Source organism: Triticum dicoccoides, chromosome 4B, assembly GCF_002162155.2.
Source record: "Triticum dicoccoides isolate Atlit2015 ecotype Zavitan chromosome 4B, WEW_v2.0, whole genome shotgun sequence".
Taxonomy (NCBI): domain Eukaryota; kingdom Viridiplantae; phylum Streptophyta; class Magnoliopsida; order Poales; family Poaceae; genus Triticum; species Triticum dicoccoides.
In genome coordinates, this window is record NC_041387.1 from 532,910,838 (window position 1) to 532,930,075 (window position 19,238).

The following is a 19,238-nucleotide window of genomic DNA, read 5'->3' on the forward strand; positions in this document are numbered from 1 at the left end:
TTTGGGCATTGTCTGGACTGTCTAAAACATTTTATAAAAGCATAGTTTCAAATAGCCGGCTATAGCTCCACTATAGCCTTTTCAACAAGGTGCTACTAAATGGCCGTCTTCACAAATAGCCCGATGTAGCTCCGCTATAGCTGATTTGGAGGTCCGCTGCTATTTTCCATAGCCTACTATTTAAAACATTGTATAGAAGTGAACAGAGGGAGTATGTGTTATGCGGTGAGACCCCCCCCCCCCAAAAAAAAGGAAATTTTGGCCGCACAGTGAGACCCAAAATGTGTTAGAATTAATGGGCTAGGCCCATAGCAATTTCTGAAATCTCAAATAGTGGCCCATGTGTAAAATGGCAAGTGGTGGTGCTAAAGTTTAGTCTCACCCCAGAAGTTGAACAAGAGTTAGACTTCTTTATATAGTGGGTTCTCTCCACCACTCTAAGTGGTGTATGAGAAGAGAAAGGGAAGACCACACGCGCGCTCGCTCGCCTCGCCTCGCCTGGCCGGGCCGGGCCGTGGCGTGGCGAGGCGAGGCGAGGCGGCGTGTACGTGCGACATGCGCGTGAATGGTCCGACGAAATCCGGTCCGTCTCCTTGCAGGAGCGCAACTTCCTTTTGTCGTTTTATTTTTATGTCTTGGCAAACAAGTTAATGATATCTTGTCCGGTAATTATACGAACAAAACCAAGTCGGTTTGGGATTGTGATCACGACACAATACCGCCTTTGGTCCTAATATATATACAGGTACCAGTTGCGGCCAAAGACACACCGATAAACCAAGGGTTTTGCCTCATCTCACAACTTGCGCCGCCTTCGTAGTCTAGTCCATCCCAAACGCCGGCGTGCATCGGCGCGTGGGACAGAAGGTCTCCGGAACCGTTCGTCCTTGTGATCCTGCACCGGGAGAGGACAAATTAGATTTTTGGGATGCGCGACTGCTCAGATTCGTCATCATGGGTCGTCTTCCGTCCAAGTCGGGCGGTGCTACTCATCGTAGTCTTCATTGCCGTCAGCAATAGATCGTCGCCAACATCGCCATCAACACATTCGCACCCACAATAGCTAACGAACAGTATGTCCAACATCATCTGTTCATGTCTATCTCTACAGCTGTTGTTTCATGTGTGCTACTATTGCTGTTTTACTGTTCTTCTAGTTTGCTAGATTGTTGCATGCTACTATTTTTTCTAGTCATGAATTATTTAATGGAATTAATCATGAACTTGCCTAATTTTTCAACAATCCAAAAACCTAATTCTAGGCAATTTTATGAGTTAACTATGGCTGGATTCGTTGATGCACTAAGGCTGGATAAGTTTACCGATGTGCACTTTAAGAGGTGGCAGGTGAAGACCACGCTCTGGCTTACTGCTCTGAAAGTTTTTCACGTTAGTGTTGGTGCTCCAGAGGGAATGACTGACGAAGATCAGAGAAAATTCTAGGAAGCCAATACTATGTTTGTGGGATGCATTCTGAGTGTTCTTGCTGACCGTCTGTGTGATGTGTACATGCACATAGATGATGGAGAGACTCTGTGGGATGCACTGAATGCAAAATTCGGTGCAACAGATGCAGGCAGCGAACTGTACATCATGGAGAGTTTTCATGACTTTAAGATGGTGAATAACCATTCTGTGGTTGAACAAGCTCATGAGATACAGTGCATTGTGAAGGAACTTGAACTCCTTAAGTGTGTTCTACCCGACAAATTCGTGGTTGGGTGCATGATTGCAAAGTTGCCTCCTTCATGGAGGAATTTCGCCACAACTCTGAAGCATAAGAGACAGGAGATGTTAGTTGAAAATCTGATTGCATCTCTTGATGTTAAAGAAAAAGCTCGGGCTAAAGACACTACTGAGAAAGGAGGTGAGGTTCACCCTACTGCTAACATGGTGCAGAGGTACCCACAAAACAAGAACAAAGGGAAGAACAAACCTGTTTTCAGCAAGCCTACCAAGACTACTACCTTCAAGAAGAAGAAGTTCAACAAGGCTGAGCTAGAGTGCTACGCCTGTGGGAAGCCCGGACACTTTTCCAAGGAATGCCCTGAACGTGAAGACCGCAGAGGGAAAACTAGCTCCAAGACTGTCAACATGGTGACCGCTAGCAATACTGATGGGTATGGTAATTTACCTATTGTGCTTTCAGTATTTCAATCATCTTCGTGGTGGATTTATTCAGGTGCTAACGTTCATGTGTGTGCTGACGTCTCCCTGTTTACTTCTTATCAGGTCGCAAGGGATTCTTTCGTCCTAATGGGGAATGGGTCACATGCTTCTGTTCGTGGCATTGGCACGGTGGATCTGAAGTTTACTTCGGGAAAGATCGTGCAACTAAGGAACGTGCAGCATGTTCCTACTATGAACAAGAATCTAGTTAGCGGCTCCCTTCTATGTCGAGATGGGTTAAGGTAGTTTTAGAGTCGAATAAAGTAATCGTGTCAAGATTTGGACAGTTTATAGGAAAAGGCTATGAGTGCGAAGGCTTGTTCCGCTTTTCCCTTTCAGATTTTTGCAATAAGTCAATAAACCAAATTTGTGCTAGTGTTAATGATGATGCAAATATTTGGCACTCTCGTTTATGTCATTAATTTTGGTTTAATGTCTCGGCTATCCAGTATGAGTTTAATTCCGAACTTCACCGTTGCCAAAGGTTCTAAGTGCCATAGTTGTGTGCAATCGAAGCAACCTCTAAAGCCTCATAAGGCTACCGAGGAGAGAAACTTGGCACCTCTAGAACTCATACATTCTGATCTTTGTGAGATGAATGGTGTGTTGACAAAAGGTGGAAAGAGATATTTCATGACTTTGATTGATGATGTGACTAGATTTTGCTATGTTTATTTGTTGCAAACTAAAGATGAACCATTAGAACTACTTTAAAATCTATAAAGCTGAAATTGAAAATCAACTAGAGAGAAAGATCAAGCGTCTTAGGTCCGATCATGGTGGGGAGTATTTTCCCAAAGTTTTTGATGAATTTTGTGAGGAACATGGTATTATTCGTGAGAGGACGCCTCCCTATTCACCCCAATCAAATGGAGTTGCCAAGAGAAAAAACCGCACATTAACTGACTTGGTGAATGCCATGTTAGACACTGCTGGTTTGTCGAAGGCATGGTGGGGGGAGGCTCTATTGACTTCATGTCATGTCCTGAATAGAGTTCCCAACAATAATAAGGAGAAAACCCCTTATGAGGAGTGGGTTGGGAGAAAACCATCACTTTCTTATTTGCGCACTTGGGGATGTTTGGCAAAGGTCAATATTCCTATTCCTAAGAAACGCAAACTTGGACCAAAAATAGTGGATTGTGTCTTTCTAGGGTATGCTCAACGGAGCATTGCTTATAGGTTTTTAGTGGTAAAATCCGGAGTACCTGATATGCATGTTGATACTATAATGGAATCTCGTGATGCAACATTTTTTGAGAACATATTTCCCATGAAAGATATGCATAGCATTGCTAGATTTTCTTCTGAGATAATTCCTGAATCTAGTACAACTGATGAATATTTCAAACAATCACATGAGGAAGTCCTTGAGAAGGATAACAATGAAGTTCCTATAAGGAACAAGAGACAAAGGATTGCAAAATCCTTTGGCGATGATTTCATTGTATACCTTGTGGACGACACACCCAAGACTATTGCAGAGGCATATGCATCTCCGGATATAGACGGTTGGAAAGAAGTTGTTCATAATGAGATGGGACTCAATTATTTCTAATGGAACTTGGGAACTAACTGATAGACCATTTTGTTGTAAACCTGTGGGCTGTAAGTGGGTGTTCAAAAAGAAGCTAAAGCCTGATGGTACTATTGATAAGTACAAGGCGCGGCTAGTGGCCAAGGGCTACACTCAGAAAGAAGGCGAAGATTACTTTGACACCTATTCACCCATTGCTAGAATGACCACCATTCGAGTGTTACTTTCCTTGGTTGCCTCTTATGGTCTTATCATTCATCAAATGGATGTAAAGACAACTTTTCTTAATGGAGAGTTGGAAGAGGAAATCTATATGGATCAGCCTGACGGGTTTGTTGTTAAAATCTTTGTATGGTCTAAAACAGGCACCTAGGCAATGACATGAGAAGTTTAAAAAACTCTGACTTCTACAGGATTTGTCATTAACGAGGCTGATAGGTGTGTTTACTATCGCCATGGTGGGGGGAATAGTGTCATATTATGTTTGTATGTGGACGACATACTGATCTTTGGTACAAACATTAATGCAATTAATGAGGTCAAGTCTTTTGTATCGAAAAGTTTTGACATGAAAGATCTGGGAGAAGCCGATGTAATTCTAAACATCAAACTTATTAAGGATGAGAGTGGGATTACATTAACGCAATCTCACTATGTTGAGAAGGTCTTGAATAGATTCAGTTTTATGGATAGCAAGCCTTCTCCAACACCTTATGATCCCAGCGTGACACTCAGAAAGAACAAGAAAGAAATGAGAGATCAATTAAGATACTCTCAAATTGTCTGTTCACTCATGTACTTAGCTAGCGCTACAAGACTAGATATCTCTTTTGTTGTGAGCAAACTGAGTAGGTTCATGTCCAACCCAGGTGATGATCATTGGCATGCACTAGAAAGGGTCTTGCGCTATTTGAGAGGTACTATGAGTTACGGAATTACTTATTCAGGGCATCCTGCTGTGCTAGAAGGATATAGTGATTCAAATTGGATCTCTGATGTTGATGTACTCTACGCAACAAGTGGGTATGTATTTACTCATGGAGGTGGCGCAGTGTCATGGAGGTCTTGCAAGCAAACCATATTGACGAGGTCAACTATGGAAGCAGAACTAACTGCTTTGGACACAGCTACTGTTGAGGCAGAGTGGCTGCGTGAGCTCTTGATGGACTTGTTGGTGGTTGAAAAACCTGTACCGGCTATTCTTATGTGTGACAACCAAACGGTTATCGCTAAAGTGAACAATTCTAAAGATAATGCGAAGTCATCAAGACACGTGAAGAGACGTTTGAAGTCTGTCAGGAAGTTGAGAAACTCCGGAATAATAACTGTTACGTATATTCAAACAGACAAAAACCTGGCAGATCCCTTTACAAAGGGACTATCACAAAATGTGATAGATATTGCATCGAGTGAGATGGGTATGAGCCCCATAGATGCTACATCATAGTAGTAACCCAACCTTTGTGATCGGAGATCCCGTGAATTAGGATCTGGGAAGAACAAGCTATTGGTTAACTGAGGAGAGTAATAACTAATGACCGTCTCCAAGTGAAGATGCAGAACTCTCAGAGCTGTAAGATTCAGATCTGTAAGGCAGGTTGGCAACATGCCTTAATGTGGTTCTATTGGCTATAATTAGCAAAGATGATGTCCTACGGAGCAGTCCTGAAAGAACACACCTATATGAGCTCCGACTATAAACGTCGCAATCTATGAGATTTGTGTGATCTCTAGTAAGCTCATGAAGAGACCAGGGAGTATGACGCATAAGCTCCAAATCGCGGGGTAGCCTACTAGAGGTCAGGTACTGGTTAAGACTTTGAGTGAAACATGTTCACACAAAACTAGCAATTCAAGGCATAGTCCATTGTCAAGTTGTGAATGGATGTACGTAGCTTAAAGTTCTAGGCAACGTTCAACTTAACAGTCTTTGCTGAAACACTGGTATATTAAACAAGTGGTGGGAGAAGGCAAATCTCTAAATGGGTATTTGAGATCTGGTGGGGGATTGTTAGAATTAATGGGCTAGGCCCATAGCAATTTCTGAAATCTCAAATAGTGGCCCATGTGTAAAATGGCAAGTAGTGGTGCTAAAGTTTCTACCTCGGAAGTTGAACCAGAGTTGGACCTCTTTATATAGTGGGTTCTCTCCACCACTCTAAGTAGTGTATGAGAAGAGAAAGGGAAGATCACATGCTCTCTCGCTCGCCTGGCCTGGCCGGGTCGGGCCGGGCCGTAGTGAGGCGGCGCGTACGTGCGACATGCGCGTGAATGGTCCGACGAAATCCGGTCCGTCTCCTTGCAGGGGCGCAGCTTCCTTTTGCCGTTTTATTTTTTATGTCATGGCAGACAAGTTAATGATTTCTTGTCCGGTAATTATACGAACAAAATCAAGTCGGTTTGGGATTGTGATCGCGACACAATACCGCCTTTGGTCCGGTTGCGGCCAAAGACACACCGAAAAACCAAGGGTTTTGCCTCATCTCGCAACTTGCGCCGCATTCGTAGTCTACTCCATCCCAAACGTCGGCGTGCATCGGCACGTGGGGACAGCAGGTTTCTGGAACTGTTCGTCCTTGCGATCCTGCACCGGGAGAGGACGAATTAGGTTTTTGGGAAACGCTCTGCGCGATTGCTCGGATTTGTCATCACGGGTCGTCTTCCGTCCAAGTCGGGCGGTGTTACTCATCGTCGTCATCATCGCCGTCAGCAACAAATCGTCGCCAACAACGTCATCAACATAGTCGCACCCACAATAACTAACGGACAGTACGTCCAACATTATCTGTTCATGTCTATCTCTACCGCTGTTGTTTCATGTGTGCTGCTGCTGCTGTTTTGCTGTTCTTTTAGTTTGCTAGATTGTTGCATGCTACTATCTGTTCTAGTCATGAATTATTTAATGGAATTAATCATGAACTTGCCTAATTTTTCAACAAAATGTTTGTGAAAAGGCAAACCTAACATGGTCAAAATGCCGGAGACGCAGCTTTGTTGTTAGGGATGATGGCGTTGTACGTGCACATTAACCAACGGCAGCATGTAGAGCACCTAGGATTCGCACGCACAGACATGGACACAGGAGAAAAAGGGAAGCTGCCACCACTAAAGAATGCAACCTCACCTAAAGCTGACCCTTTTCCCAGGGTTAATTAGTCCGGTCCCTCCCGGATCGCACAAAACCAGGGCTGGACGTGACTAATCATCCCTCCGATCGCCGTATGTGCGCATCCGATCGATAAAGCCCGCTCGCCTTTTCGATCGCCCTGCCCCGCCCACGCGCCCACCCCCTGGCCAAGGAGCTCCTCGTTTTTAATCTCGCAAAAGCGGACGAGAGATCGATCGAGGTATGCGCGTCGCGTCGTCGCACGCACGCCCGTGGCCGATCCGCTTTGGTTTGGACGGCCGCTTTGCTTTGCTTTGGGATGCCACGGCGTGCGCCGCGCGACGCCGGCGCGGCGCGCCTCGGTGGGCGGCGCAAAGCCTGCCGCCGCCCCCGTGCACGCATGATCTGCTGGCGCGGCTGCGTGTTTCATCACATCCATTTGCGGTAGGGATGATCACCGGCCCAGCGACGGAACACCGTTCTCTTGTGCTTCGTCAGGTTTTCCGCCGTGGAACACGATTTGATGGATGAGAAGGACGGACGGATGCCAGAGGAGCTAGCGTGCAGAGGTGTATGTACAAGTCTCGCACGGCGATGGCGCAGAGGCATGGATGTGGATTTCTGCCGATTTGGTGTGGACATAAATGTCGTAGCGCTGCTGTGCCTGTACTACAAGTGCTGCCCTGGAATCAAATCAAATCATGGTCCTGTTTATGTTTAGTTCACACGGCCCGGCACTGCGAAATGTGGTGCAAGGAGCGGAACGTGGAGACGGACGGACGTGCACGGACTCTGCCGATGTGGACGTGCATGTCGTAGCGCTGCTGTACGGGAGCTGCTCTTTCTGGAATCATGGCCCTGTTCTGGTTAGGATGCTTACGGTTAGGAGGAATTGGACGGCACGGGTCTCGCGCATTATTACTAGCCCTTGCTTAAACGAGTAGACGACCGCCTTTCTAGAGCAAGCGTCGCGCCTAGCTCGTGTCGACTCTCGGGCGCGCGCTGTCACTCACTCACACCCATCGCGTATCACGCGTCTTGGTCTAGCTAGCCCATCACGCATGCACGGTCGGTTTCCCTTGCTGGTCTACACGAAAGGAAAGTGCTGTACCTGCAGTAGCTACCACGTACTCCTCCTCCCCCTCAGCATTAGACATTACTATACTATACGATGAGTAGGAGCACGTACTACTACAGTACTATACGAGGCGTGTAGGATTTAGGTCAATATAATAAATCGGAGTGGTAGAGTCGTAGTCGTAGGAGCTGTAAGAAAAGATAGGTCGCTGCATGGCTGGCTGGCACGCGATGGTAGAGTGGTACATTTACTGCGTCCGGTCCGGTCTACGGTGATGATAGATGGCCTCGGCCTCGCGGTTCTTTTGAGGCGTGCCGTGCTCGCTCTGACCGCGACAACCCATCATGATGTTGCGCTTCACGAAGCACATCCTACACTACACCCCTTCCCTTCTTCGTCTCTCTCTCCTTGGCATAGCATAGCAGGCAGGCAGCAGGCGCACACAGGCAGCACATACAACACCCACTGCCTTTTCCCCTTTCCCCGTACGTAGGTAGACTCGAGAGCAGCAGCTACACATACGAGGAGTATACACCCTCATGGGCCACGGCCATGGGTGTTCGTACTTTGGTGTGGTTTCATTTCTGTCTCCACTCTCCACCCACCAGCACGCATGCAGAGGAGCAGGAGTGGGAGAACCCAATGCCCAACACCATTTCCGTCGTGGCCCAGCCCCAGCTCCACTACGTACTTCTTCCTCCTCGATCTTTGGTGGTGGTATTTTCCTTTCTTTTGATCCACTCTACGGGTTTGCGGGGTCGTGGTCGTAGTCGTGGGACGTGACGAGCATCATAGCTAGCTCGTAGTAGTACAGTACAGTACAGCAGACAGTAGCGGTAGTACGTGTTGGATGCCGGAGACAGACACCAATCATGCGCCCAACGTTCTAATCCTACGGCGCGGCGGGATGGGGATCCGGATCGATCGGACTTGTCAACAACGCGCGCGCGTGCCGTCCACGCTTGATCATTCGTTCAAGTTTTTTCTTCTTCTTTTTGCTTCAGAATCCGCCATGACACAAACTGGTCGGTTTTAAACGAAAATCTTTTTGGCAAATCCACGCATCGTCTTTTCACTTTTGGACGCGAGAGACCTGCTGCATGGACAGCTTGTAGTAGTTGCCAACAGTGTGTCGTGCTAGCTTTTCTTCTCTTCCATGGAGCGGAGAGAGAGGATCAGATCCGAATCCCATCATCGCTACGGCCTGAACCTGACGAGAGAGCTTTGAATGCTTTGGCGAGAACCCTGAGCGGGTTTTTCACTGTTTTGACCCATCTAGCAAACTTTAGCACGATTTGACCTGCTTTTAAAACTTTTTTCGTATCTGACCCAAATCGAGACGCCAACATTCGCGGCGTTCTGCTTGCACTGAAGACGCCGCGGACCATGGCGTTTGGCACTGGCCCACCTCTCTGGTCAGCAGTTTGACCGTCCGACGTGGCAAGTGTCGACACCGACCCTAGACGCCGTGAACCTTGGCGTCTACCCCCCTGAGAGATAAGTGGTCACGGGAAAAATGTGTGGGGCCTCTCCGCACACTCTCCCAATCTTTCATCCCGAGAAAGAAGAACAAAGGAGAGCTCCCCCCTCTCTCTCCCACCTCAAGGCTCACTCAAATCCCACTCCAAATTTGATTTTCCTCCGTGGATCTTTCTCTCCCTTGTTGTTTGAGGTAATCTCCCCCGGCTCCCTAAATTTTGTTGGTAATTTCTTGTTATTTTAGTGCCATTATGTAACCCTAGGTGGCACCTTAGTTTCTAGATTTATTCAAATCCTTTGGTATTGGATGACTTTTAATTAATATGTAGTTGTGGTAGTAGTAATGGGATATGAATTTTGTGGTCACAAATGATGGATTTGATAAATATGATGGTTATGGTTAGGTTATGTGTTAAGCTAATGACATGATTTATTTAGTACATAAGTTTTAATTTGTTTTTGATACACAACTCATTAGGATATATAGCTGCCATTGCTTCATTAGAGTTGCATAGTTTTTGCAATTATGCATTATAATTGTCATTTCATCTTGTTTGTTGTCCCTTTTAGATGGATGATAGACTTGTTAATGTTCATTATTTGGACAAATCATCATTTGTGACCAAAACTGCAAGTGACAACGAGGAAGTGGTGGTATTCGACACAAGTCCTAGTTATGATGAGGTTGTTATTAAAGTAAGAGATAAGTTGAATTGGATGGACCCCAATGATAAAGTTGAATTAATAGGAAGGTATGATGTTGGGGTGGGAACAAAATCTCGACTGAAGAATATGCCTATCATCTCCGAGTTGCATTGGGGATATACAAGGGTAAAGTTGCGGCCTCGGAAGACATGTCACTTGAATTGTTTGCTACGAAGGGGCAAGGTTCGCGGCTTGATATTGACTTGAACCACCAAGTGTCCTCCCCGTGTAGAAGTGTGGCTCGTGTTGTGGATAGTGCCGAGGTCTATGCCCCCAATACTTCTAGCCAACCGTCACCTAGCCAAGAAAATGAAGTTGTTGGGCATGCTCTTGAAAAAGTTAATGAACAATATGTTGATGGTCATGGTGATGTCCAATGTGGTCATGGTGATGATGATGATGACATGCATGAGGATGAGACTCATGCAAATGAGAAGGAGAAAAAGGAACGACTGAAGCGTGAGGCGGACATGGCATGCAAAAACAAGAAGATGGCTCAAGAGGAGGAGAGAGTTAGGAAGCTTGAAAGGGCTCGTCTTGCACTAGAGGATGGATGCAGTGATGATGATGAGCAAGAGGATGAGATTCATGGCAATGACATCGGTGACTTGGAAGCGTTTGTCAGGCAGCAGGACATGGACCGTGAGATCCCTTATGGTCGTGCATATGCATATGACTCGGATGATGAAGGTCCGGAGGAAGAACTGGACGTGGATGGATTCACGGAGAGAGAGAACCGTATACACACAGAGGTGACCGGTTTGGAAATAAGAACTCCATTGTTTTGTGATCTCAAGCTGGCCCACAAGGCGGTAGTTGATGGTGGCATGAGTAAGGCAATAGAACCAAGAGCTTGCCCGGAACCGGGCGAACCAAGGGTCAAGGGTGAAGACGAGAATGCTTACTTGAAGAAAGGGTTGAAGTTTGTGAGTTTGCAGGCCTTTAAAGTATGGCTAAGTGACTATGCTATTAGGAACCATAGACCATATCTTGTTGGGCACTCGGACCAAAAAGTGCGTTACTCCATCCATTGTGACAAAGAAGGATGCCCATGGGCGGTCCATGGAAGAAGAATTAAAACCGGGCAATGGTTGTTAACAAGTTGTGTGTGTACTCACTCGTGCAGGCCACCGTCAAAAAAGAAGCCTAAAACACATCGTCAACTCACGTCTGAGTTTCTCGGGTTTAAATTAATGAAAGAAGTATCAAGTGATCCAACCGTGAAGGTGAAGCTCCTCATGACGACGGTGAAAAAAATGTTTGGATACAAAGTCAAGTATGGGAAGACATGGAAGGCCAAGTCAAATGCTTTAAGGATGTTGTATGGTAGTTGGGAAGAAGCATACAATCGCCTCCCGCGGTTGTTGGGAGCGATTGCCCATAGGAACCCCGGCATGTACCATGTGGTCGAGGATGATGGTCATGGGGTGTTTCACCGTGCCTTCTGGAGTTTCGGACAATGCATCACGGTCTTTAAGCATTGCCGTCCGGTTTTGTCTATTGATGGTACATTCTTGACCGGCCGATACAAGGGCACAATCATGGTAGCAATGGCGCACTCCTCCAATGACAATGTGTTGCCGGTGGCATTTGGTTTGGTGCCCTTCGAGCACCAAGACAACTGGGAGTGGTTCATGCGTCATGTTAGGGAAAATGTCATTGGTGATAGAGAAGTGTGCATTATATCAGACCGGCACCAAGGCATACTGAAAGCCATGGACATTGTTATTCCAGGACTTCCAAAGCTCCACCATCGATGGTGCATGAGGCATTTCGTGGCAAACTTTTACAGGGCATGTAAGAGCAAGGAGTTGAGCAAGGATCTAACCCATGTTTGCGTGGCCTTTAGCACCGGTGCGTTCACCATTCGCTATGACAAGCTCTACGAAGCTACAAACGAAGGAGGGAAAGATTTCTTAACACGAAATTTTCCGGAGAAACACAAGTGGGCACACGCTCATGACGAAGGAGGTTGGAGATATGGAGACATGACCAGTGACATGGTCGAATGTTTTAACAATGTGCTCAGAGGTGCCCACCCATTGCCAGTTACTGCAATAGTGGAATATACTTTCTTCAAGCTTAATGAGTATTTTCTGATGCATTCAGAGGAAACTGTGAAGTGGACTGGTGAAAAAATGGAATATCCACCAAAGGATGAAGAGTGGATGATGTTACAACAAAGCAAGTCCTCAGCACAGAAACCTAGGCTATTCAACACCTACGATATGACCTACCAAATCGACGAGCCTGGTGGGACAACAAGAGATGGTATGTCATATGGTGGTCGTGCATTCGAGGTGCACCTTAAGAGACGGTGGTGTCAGTGTGAGAGGCCTAGTAAGTATCATTGGCCATGCTCTCATCTTTTGACGGCGGCGTCGTCAAGAAATGTACATGTGTCTGATGGGACAACCGTGAGGATGCATGAGTTCAATCTTGAAGCTACTAGGTTGACATGGGCCCCTAGATTCCAACCCTTCCTAGACCCATCGCAGTGGCCTGACTATAATGGCCCGGAGCTTAGGCCCGATCCTTTGCTGAAGGTTGAGCCCAAGGGTAGAATCAGACAGAAATGGTTGAGAGGCGATATGGACAACCTAGCTGGATACACTGGCATGAACCAATTTGGTAGCGGGCACTTTATGGAGCCTCCGGACACTATCAACTGTGGTCAATGTGACAATCCGGGACACAATGTGAGAACATGCTCTAAGAAAAGGAAAACATCAAAGAAGGGCAATCCAACCACGAGTCAGGCAGGTGGTGGCAGAGGGGGTTCCGGTGGTCGTAGAGGGGGGTCCGGTGGTCGTAGAGGTGGTTCCGGTGCTGCTAGAGGCCCTAGAGGAGGTGCTAGGAGTGGACAACATGGTAGAGGTGGTGCTAATGGAGGCCCTAGAGGGGGTAGTAGTGGTGCTCGTAGAGGTGGTTCCGGTGGTGGTACAAGAGTACGGAGGACTGATAACGGGTCGGCGTTTGGTTATTTGCATAATCCAAATGGTTGACCAATTTTGAATGGTAAATATTTGTTCATTCTTTTCTTGTTTTCTTGTATTGTGTTTTTTTGCATTAAGTTTGTTCATGTAATTTTCTAACAATTCTTCTTCTCATAGGCATGGCTTTATCCGGTTCCACGACGAGGCCACGGTGCGCTGACCAAGCGGACATGCCGAACAAGTGGGAGGAGGCAAGGTTGGACAAGACAAAGGAGAAGGATGTGAAAACCCCTTCATGTTGGTGTGCAGATGAGTGCAAGGTGAAGGTCTCCACTGACCGGAAGAAGTCGTGGACGGAAGGAAGAAGATATTTTGTGTGTCCCAACTATGCACATGATCGCGCGCGTCCCACTAACGCCTATGACATCCCACCGGTATGTTAGAAAAGTAGGCTATTCTCCATTATGATTCATTTTATATTACTAACAAAAACTTGTTTTGTGTGTAGTCACCTCCTCCTCTTTGCAAGTACTTCACATGGATAGATCATGAAGTGCCAGAAGATGTCCACAAAGACCAACTTCAAGATTGCCTTAGGAGACAGCGACGGTTTGAAGAATCCTTACAGAGAGCCGAGGACGAGGAACGTCGTGAGAGGGAGAGGAAGGAGCGGAAGAAGCATGAGGAGGAGAGGGCGCGCAAAGAGAAGGCAGCTCGTCAAGAGGAGAGGGCAAGAAAGCTTGCGAGGGCTCGCGATGCACAAGAGGAGGATGAGGCACGCGACAAGAAGAGGAAATGGTCGCGTGTGACCCAATAAAGACTTGAATGTGCTATTTGAGGATTGTATCATGAATTTGTGATGAACTATGTCATGGACCTATTATGCTATTTGATGGGAACTATGTAATGAACCTAAGTTATGCTATTTGATCGGAACTATGTAATGAACCTAAGTTATGCTATTTGATGGACACTATGTAATGAACCTACGTTATGCTATTTGATGGGAACTTTCTTATTAGTTGTCCATGTGGTGAATTGTGCAACAAAATTGTCATATATCAGACGCCAGAAATGCTCTGTTCTGCCCAGATGCTAGAAGTGCTCTGTTCTGCCAAGACGCCAGAAACCATGGCGTTTAGGCCCTAACCAGAGAGGAAAATGTGTGGTTGCTCCTCTGCACACCTAGACGCCAGAGATCACGGCGTCTGCACCTCTGCCCCAGACGCCAGAGACCACGGCGTTTAGGCCGTAACCAGAGAGGTAATCTGTGGTTGCTCCTCTGCCCACCTAGATGCCAGGAATCAAGGCGTTTGGACCTCTGCCCAGACGCCAGAAACCACGGCGTTTAGGCCCTATCCAGAAATGTAAATCTGCGGTTGCCCCTCTGCCCACCTAGACGCCAAGGTCGGTGGCGTTTTGGTCCTTTTGCAGATTATAAGGCCTTGTGGGCCCACTCCATAACTCATTCTTCAACCTCACAACCCCACAACCCCGAGCTGCTGCCCCCCACGCTCTCTCTCCCCAATCAAACCCCCCCTCAAATCTCTCATAAATCGGTCCCATTTGACCGTTGGATTGAAGTCATTTACTACCATTGAGGTAAATCCATTACACCCCCATGATTTGTTTGGTTCAATCCATCACAGTTAGTGGATTATTTCAAACCCTAGCTTTTTTTTGCAAATCCTTTGCAAAAAAAGGGTACATATGTAGTGTTTTATACGGTGTTGTTAGCTTTAGCCTAATGAATTTAGTTGGTGTAGTATGCATGCTCCTAGTGTTATGCTTACGATTTGGGTTAGGATTAGGATTAGGATTACCCTAGTTGTTATGCTTATGATTAGTGATAGAGTTACATACTTCTTTATAGAGTTGCATTTTAATGTTAGGTCACTCTTGTAGGAATGGCACTTAATAATGATGCAAAGATGGTTTTCATTGAGAAATATATGGATGCGGCGGATGAAAAGAACCGCAAACTCATTAAAGAAAAGATGACTCTGTGGGTGAATAGTTGCGATGCAAGGAATGAAGCTGCGAGGAACTCTGCATGGTTATATTTTTCTGATGACGCAGATAATGTCATCGCTGAAACGGAAAAAAAAATTGCCGAGATGGAAAGGGCTGAACTTGATTGTAGAAGTGATCTAGGTAGGCAAATCGCATTTTATGCAACTATGCTAGAATATCGTCAGATGGACTTGAATAGGCCTAGACAGATCATTGACTGGGCAATCAATGAAGCTATGTCCCCGATACCGACCCAGGCTGCTCGTTGGGATTGGGTTCTTGAAATACCGGGTGTCATCTATTGCAACCCTGGACCAAACAATGACATTAAATTGGAACATATCCCGCTAGATTATGAGCCCGACTTATCGCTGCTATATATCGACCCAAGCTCCTCGATGCTACCTACCGACCCAAGTTCCTCGGTGCCAGATGGGGCCAATGCAAGCAAGAAGAAGAAAAAGAATGATTCACAGAAGAAAAATAAGAAAGAGAATTCACACAAGAAGAACTCGAGGGGTTGAACTATGTGATGTTCTATGTCATGGAACTAAGTGATGTTGTATGTCATTTGAACTATGTCCGTAAAAGTTTGTACTGTGTATGTCAGTTGAACTATGTAATGCTTATGTCGTGGATCTAAGTTATGTTATATGTCACGAATTTGAGACCGTTTATTTACGAGTTTCCAAAAAGTTTGTTCTAATTTGGGATTTGTCATGGATCTAAGTTTTGGCCATATCCAGAAAGGTGGAATTGCTGTGGCTCATCTAGCCTGTACAGAAACTTCAACATAACAGCAAAACGTAAGGATGACAGCATAACAGCAAGGATGACAGCAAAACTAAGCATAAGAGCAAAAATGACAGCAAAACTAAGCAATATTTCCAGGATGGCAGCAATAAGGTACCATAGTTCACGCCATCATAGCAACACAACAACATGAAGGTAGCAAAGTGCACTCCATAAGTGCAAATTAAACACAAGTCCGGGTAGCAAAGTTCACGCCACTTCTAAAGTTCACGAATCAAACATAACAAAGTTCACGAATCAAACATAACAAAGTTCGCGAGAATCTAGTATTAACTAATTCACTTCTTCCTTCCTCTTTTGCTGCGCGGCGTGCGTTGTGTGGGCTGTGATGGCTCAGGCACATCATCCATTTGGGACATCCCAAGCACCTCCTCTTCGTCTTGATTGTACTCCTCTTCATCTTGCCGCGCTTCCTCTTGCTCTGGCTCTTCTTGCAGTTGCTGCTCTTGTTGTTCCTGTTGCAAGACAAGACGACGACGCCGTCTATTGTCCCGGCTAGTAGAAGCTCCAGCCGTGAGGACGGCTTTACTTCCATGGCAAGAGAGCATAGCTGCCATCTTGTGGAATCGACTCACGAAACTCTGCAACATAACAAAGATGCAATACTAGACTAAGTCAAAAGTGTGCAAAGATGGAGGTTTTTGAATAGAGGTAACATATACCTTCATTGTTTTCCTAAGAGATTTCTCAGATGATCCACTTCCCTCATCTTCACCAAGTGCTACACCAGCCTCGTTAACACAATGCAATAACTCCATGCCCTGCAAAATGAAGATCACGAAAATTATCTTTGAAGTACATTTAAATGCACTCGAAGTAGGTTCTAATTGTGTGGAGCATACCACTCGGTCGTGTAGTTGTGCATAGTCAAGTTGTGTCCCTTCGTTGTCTCTCGTTTGTACATTGAAGTCCATATACCCGCTCTCACGATCCAACTCTTCCAATTCCGAACGGTTCCAACCGGGCTTTAGCTTCAACCGGTAACGTCCCGCAAGCCACTTCATATGCTCTTCGTATACTGAATCACTATGTTGTCTTCTTTCCTTCACCACTAGGGCCACTCTTTGATTCCACAAATCTATCCACTCGGAGTGCTTGATGGCCCAAGTCGAAGTTTCCGGGTTATTCTTTCGACTAATTCTGCAAATTATGTACAAGATGAAAGCATTAGCAAGAAATGTATTTCATAATGCTCTACTATATATCCAAAGCTACAACTATCTCACAGATGCAGAAATTGGCTTGTCTCGAAACTCTCATCCCTTGGTGTCCCTTGCCTTCTCCCAAATTGTCTTGCGACACGGTCTGGGTAGTGCCACTCGACATCATAGAAGCATATCAGTGGGCATCTCGCCCGCCAAATATTCCTGTCACGTGTGCACATCTCGTTCAGCCGGAAAGCATAATCGGCATCATATGGCATCCAATCGACCTACAACACAAGATGATACTAGTTAAGTACACGGTTCCATCACAATTGATGTGCTCTTACGTAAGTTATCATTACCTGCTTATGAGTCAACATATCCAGCTCGTTGATGTAGCATTTGTATCGCGCAACCGAGCTGCCTGTGTACACATTCGCCATCTTCCAACAGTAGGCGACAGTCGGAAACCGCCAAGGATCTTCTCCATACCTCCCGTCATGTGCGACCCATCCTTCAGGAGGTGTCTTGTTTTTCTCGGGGCGCCCAACGGGCATCCGCTCCCACATCCAAACCTGAAGGCACCAAACAAAGCCACCCATACCAGATGTGCCCTTCTTCCTACGACATGCCTCGTCGAGCTGCAAATTCAGAAATTGTTGATAAGAGGTCCGCGAAATTGCAAATGCAAACAAATTGACAATTTGGTTACTAATTACCTGACGATATAAGTATGCTAGTGCTCCTGAACCCCAACTGTACTTACGGTCCCAGTCACTTAGTAGGTCCAAGAATATCCACTGGGCTTTATTACCGGTAGAATCTGGAAACACTACCCTCGTTAACAGATACCACAGATATGCTCGGGCGTGCTGCTGCACAACAACCACATTGGCGTCCGGATGGCATACTACTCCTCTCTCCCCTCGGAGCCAATGATGCAACACTTTCTCACTGTCACGCTCGCCTTCTACAGGAGGCTCGGGGAAAACACCTGTCAATTGGCCAACACGATCTCGCCAATTAGCACTTACGGTGGTGCCGGTCAAAGCTTCTCCATTGATTGGAAGGCCACTGATCATCGCCATGTCCTCCAAGGTCACGGTCATCTCTCCACATGACAAGTGGAAGAGTGTGTCTCTGGCCTCCAACGGTCAATAAGTGTGGTCATCGCCCCATGGTTGATCGACGGAGCGTGTCGCTTGAACTGAAGCACGAACGGGAGAAGGCCCAATCTCTCAAAGTATGGCTCATACCGCTCGTCGCACGGCCAGTCGTGGGTACTATGACCCCTCATGCGCATAGGTGTTAGTTCCTGCAAAATAGCATTGCATTATGGTTAGTGCCTGCCTAGCAAAACTGACAAGTAATAACCAAGAATTCAAATAGATTGAGTCTTACCCCGTTATTCTCAATGTCCCGCGCACGATGCTCTTTGTCGTACCCTTTATGAAGACTGTCCTACCACCGTTCCCCCGCCATCCTACAAATCAAGCATGAACAAATGAAACATACATAACACTATATAACATCCTACATATCATATATTTGGCATAACAACATCAACATAAATGCATATCTCAATGGCAACATAACAAAACCTGTTTATCTATATATGACAAAATCTGAATGCATGGGGCAACATATCTCAATGTCAAGATAACAAGACCAATTATCTATATATGACAAAATTTCAATGGCAACACAACATAACAAAGTCTCAATATAACATCCTAATTATATGACCATATCTCAATGAGAATCAAGCATACAAAATACACAAATATGTTAGAATTAGATTTCAAGCAATCATCTATCTAAATCCATATACATAGCAACTAAAATTAAAATGCCCAACCCTATCACAAATGCCTTCTCTTCCCAATCCTACCATATAAACACATGCCAACTCTTCTAAAGTATACAACATACCTACATGACCAAGCCATGGGCTCCCTTTTCTCAAAAAAGTGCAAAGAATACGAATCCTAGGGTTCTAACAAGTATGAATTAATGCTGCCAAAATACAAGTTTTGAACCCAAAATAATCGGAGGATCTGGTGGAGAATACCTCAAGGAAGATGGGGAGGTTCAGATCCACACTTTTGATGAAGAGAATAAGTGATTTGGGGTTGATTTGGGTGAGGGGAAGAGAGAAGCGGAGCTTCTGTAGCCGCCGCCGCGAGGAGGAAGACGCCTCTGCGTCTGGATGGGTTGGGCTGCACCCGAGCCGGCTCGGGCCGGTTTTCTGCTCTCC

General features: G+C 45.9%; 2 protein-coding genes across 2 annotated transcripts; both read right to left on the reverse strand.

Moving 5' to 3' along the window:
• Positions 1 to 16,024: 16,024 nt before the first annotated feature.
• Positions 16,025 to 16,965, reverse strand: LOC119293834. Its single transcript, XM_037572184.1, has 3 exons — positions 16,679 to 16,965; positions 16,499 to 16,597; positions 16,025 to 16,417 (listed from the first exon to the last, which is right to left on the reverse strand). Exons 1-3 carry the CDS (start codon positions 16,838 to 16,840, stop codon positions 16,115 to 16,117), a joined length of 564 nt encoding a protein of 187 aa, XP_037428081.1. The 5' UTR covers positions 16,841 to 16,965; the 3' UTR covers positions 16,025 to 16,114.
• A 5-nt stretch (positions 16,966 to 16,970) lies between these two features.
• LOC119292793 (protein MAIN-LIKE 1-like) lies at positions 16,971 to 18,272 on the reverse strand. Its single transcript, XM_037571494.1, has 3 exons — positions 17,701 to 18,272; positions 17,344 to 17,622; positions 16,971 to 16,976 (listed from the first exon to the last, which is right to left on the reverse strand). The coding sequence occupies exons 1-3, from the start codon at positions 18,088 to 18,090 to the stop codon at positions 16,971 to 16,973; spliced, it is 675 nt and encodes a 224-aa protein (XP_037427391.1). The 5' UTR covers positions 18,091 to 18,272.
• Between the last annotated feature and the right edge of the window lie 966 nt (positions 18,273 to 19,238).

Coding starts and splice junctions, on each gene's coding strand:
- LOC119293834 (XM_037572184.1), bottom strand. CDS start 16,840: ATGAAGTGGCTTGCGGGACGTTACCGGTTGAAGCTAAAGCCCGGTTGG. Junction 16,598..16,678: donor CACAACTACACGACCGAGTG/GTATGCTCCACA, acceptor TTCATTTTGCAG/GGCATGGAGTTATTGCATTG. Junction 16,418..16,498: donor CTCTTAGGAAAACAATGAAG/GTATATGTTACC, acceptor GTTATGTTGCAG/AGTTTCGTGAGTCGATTCCA.
- LOC119292793 (XM_037571494.1), bottom strand. CDS start 18,090: ATGACCGTGACCTTGGAGGACATGGCGATGATCAGTGGCCTTCCAATC. Junction 17,623..17,700: donor TAGCATACTTATATCGTCAG/GTAATTAGTAAC, acceptor CTGAATTTGCAG/CTCGACGAGGCATGTCGTAG.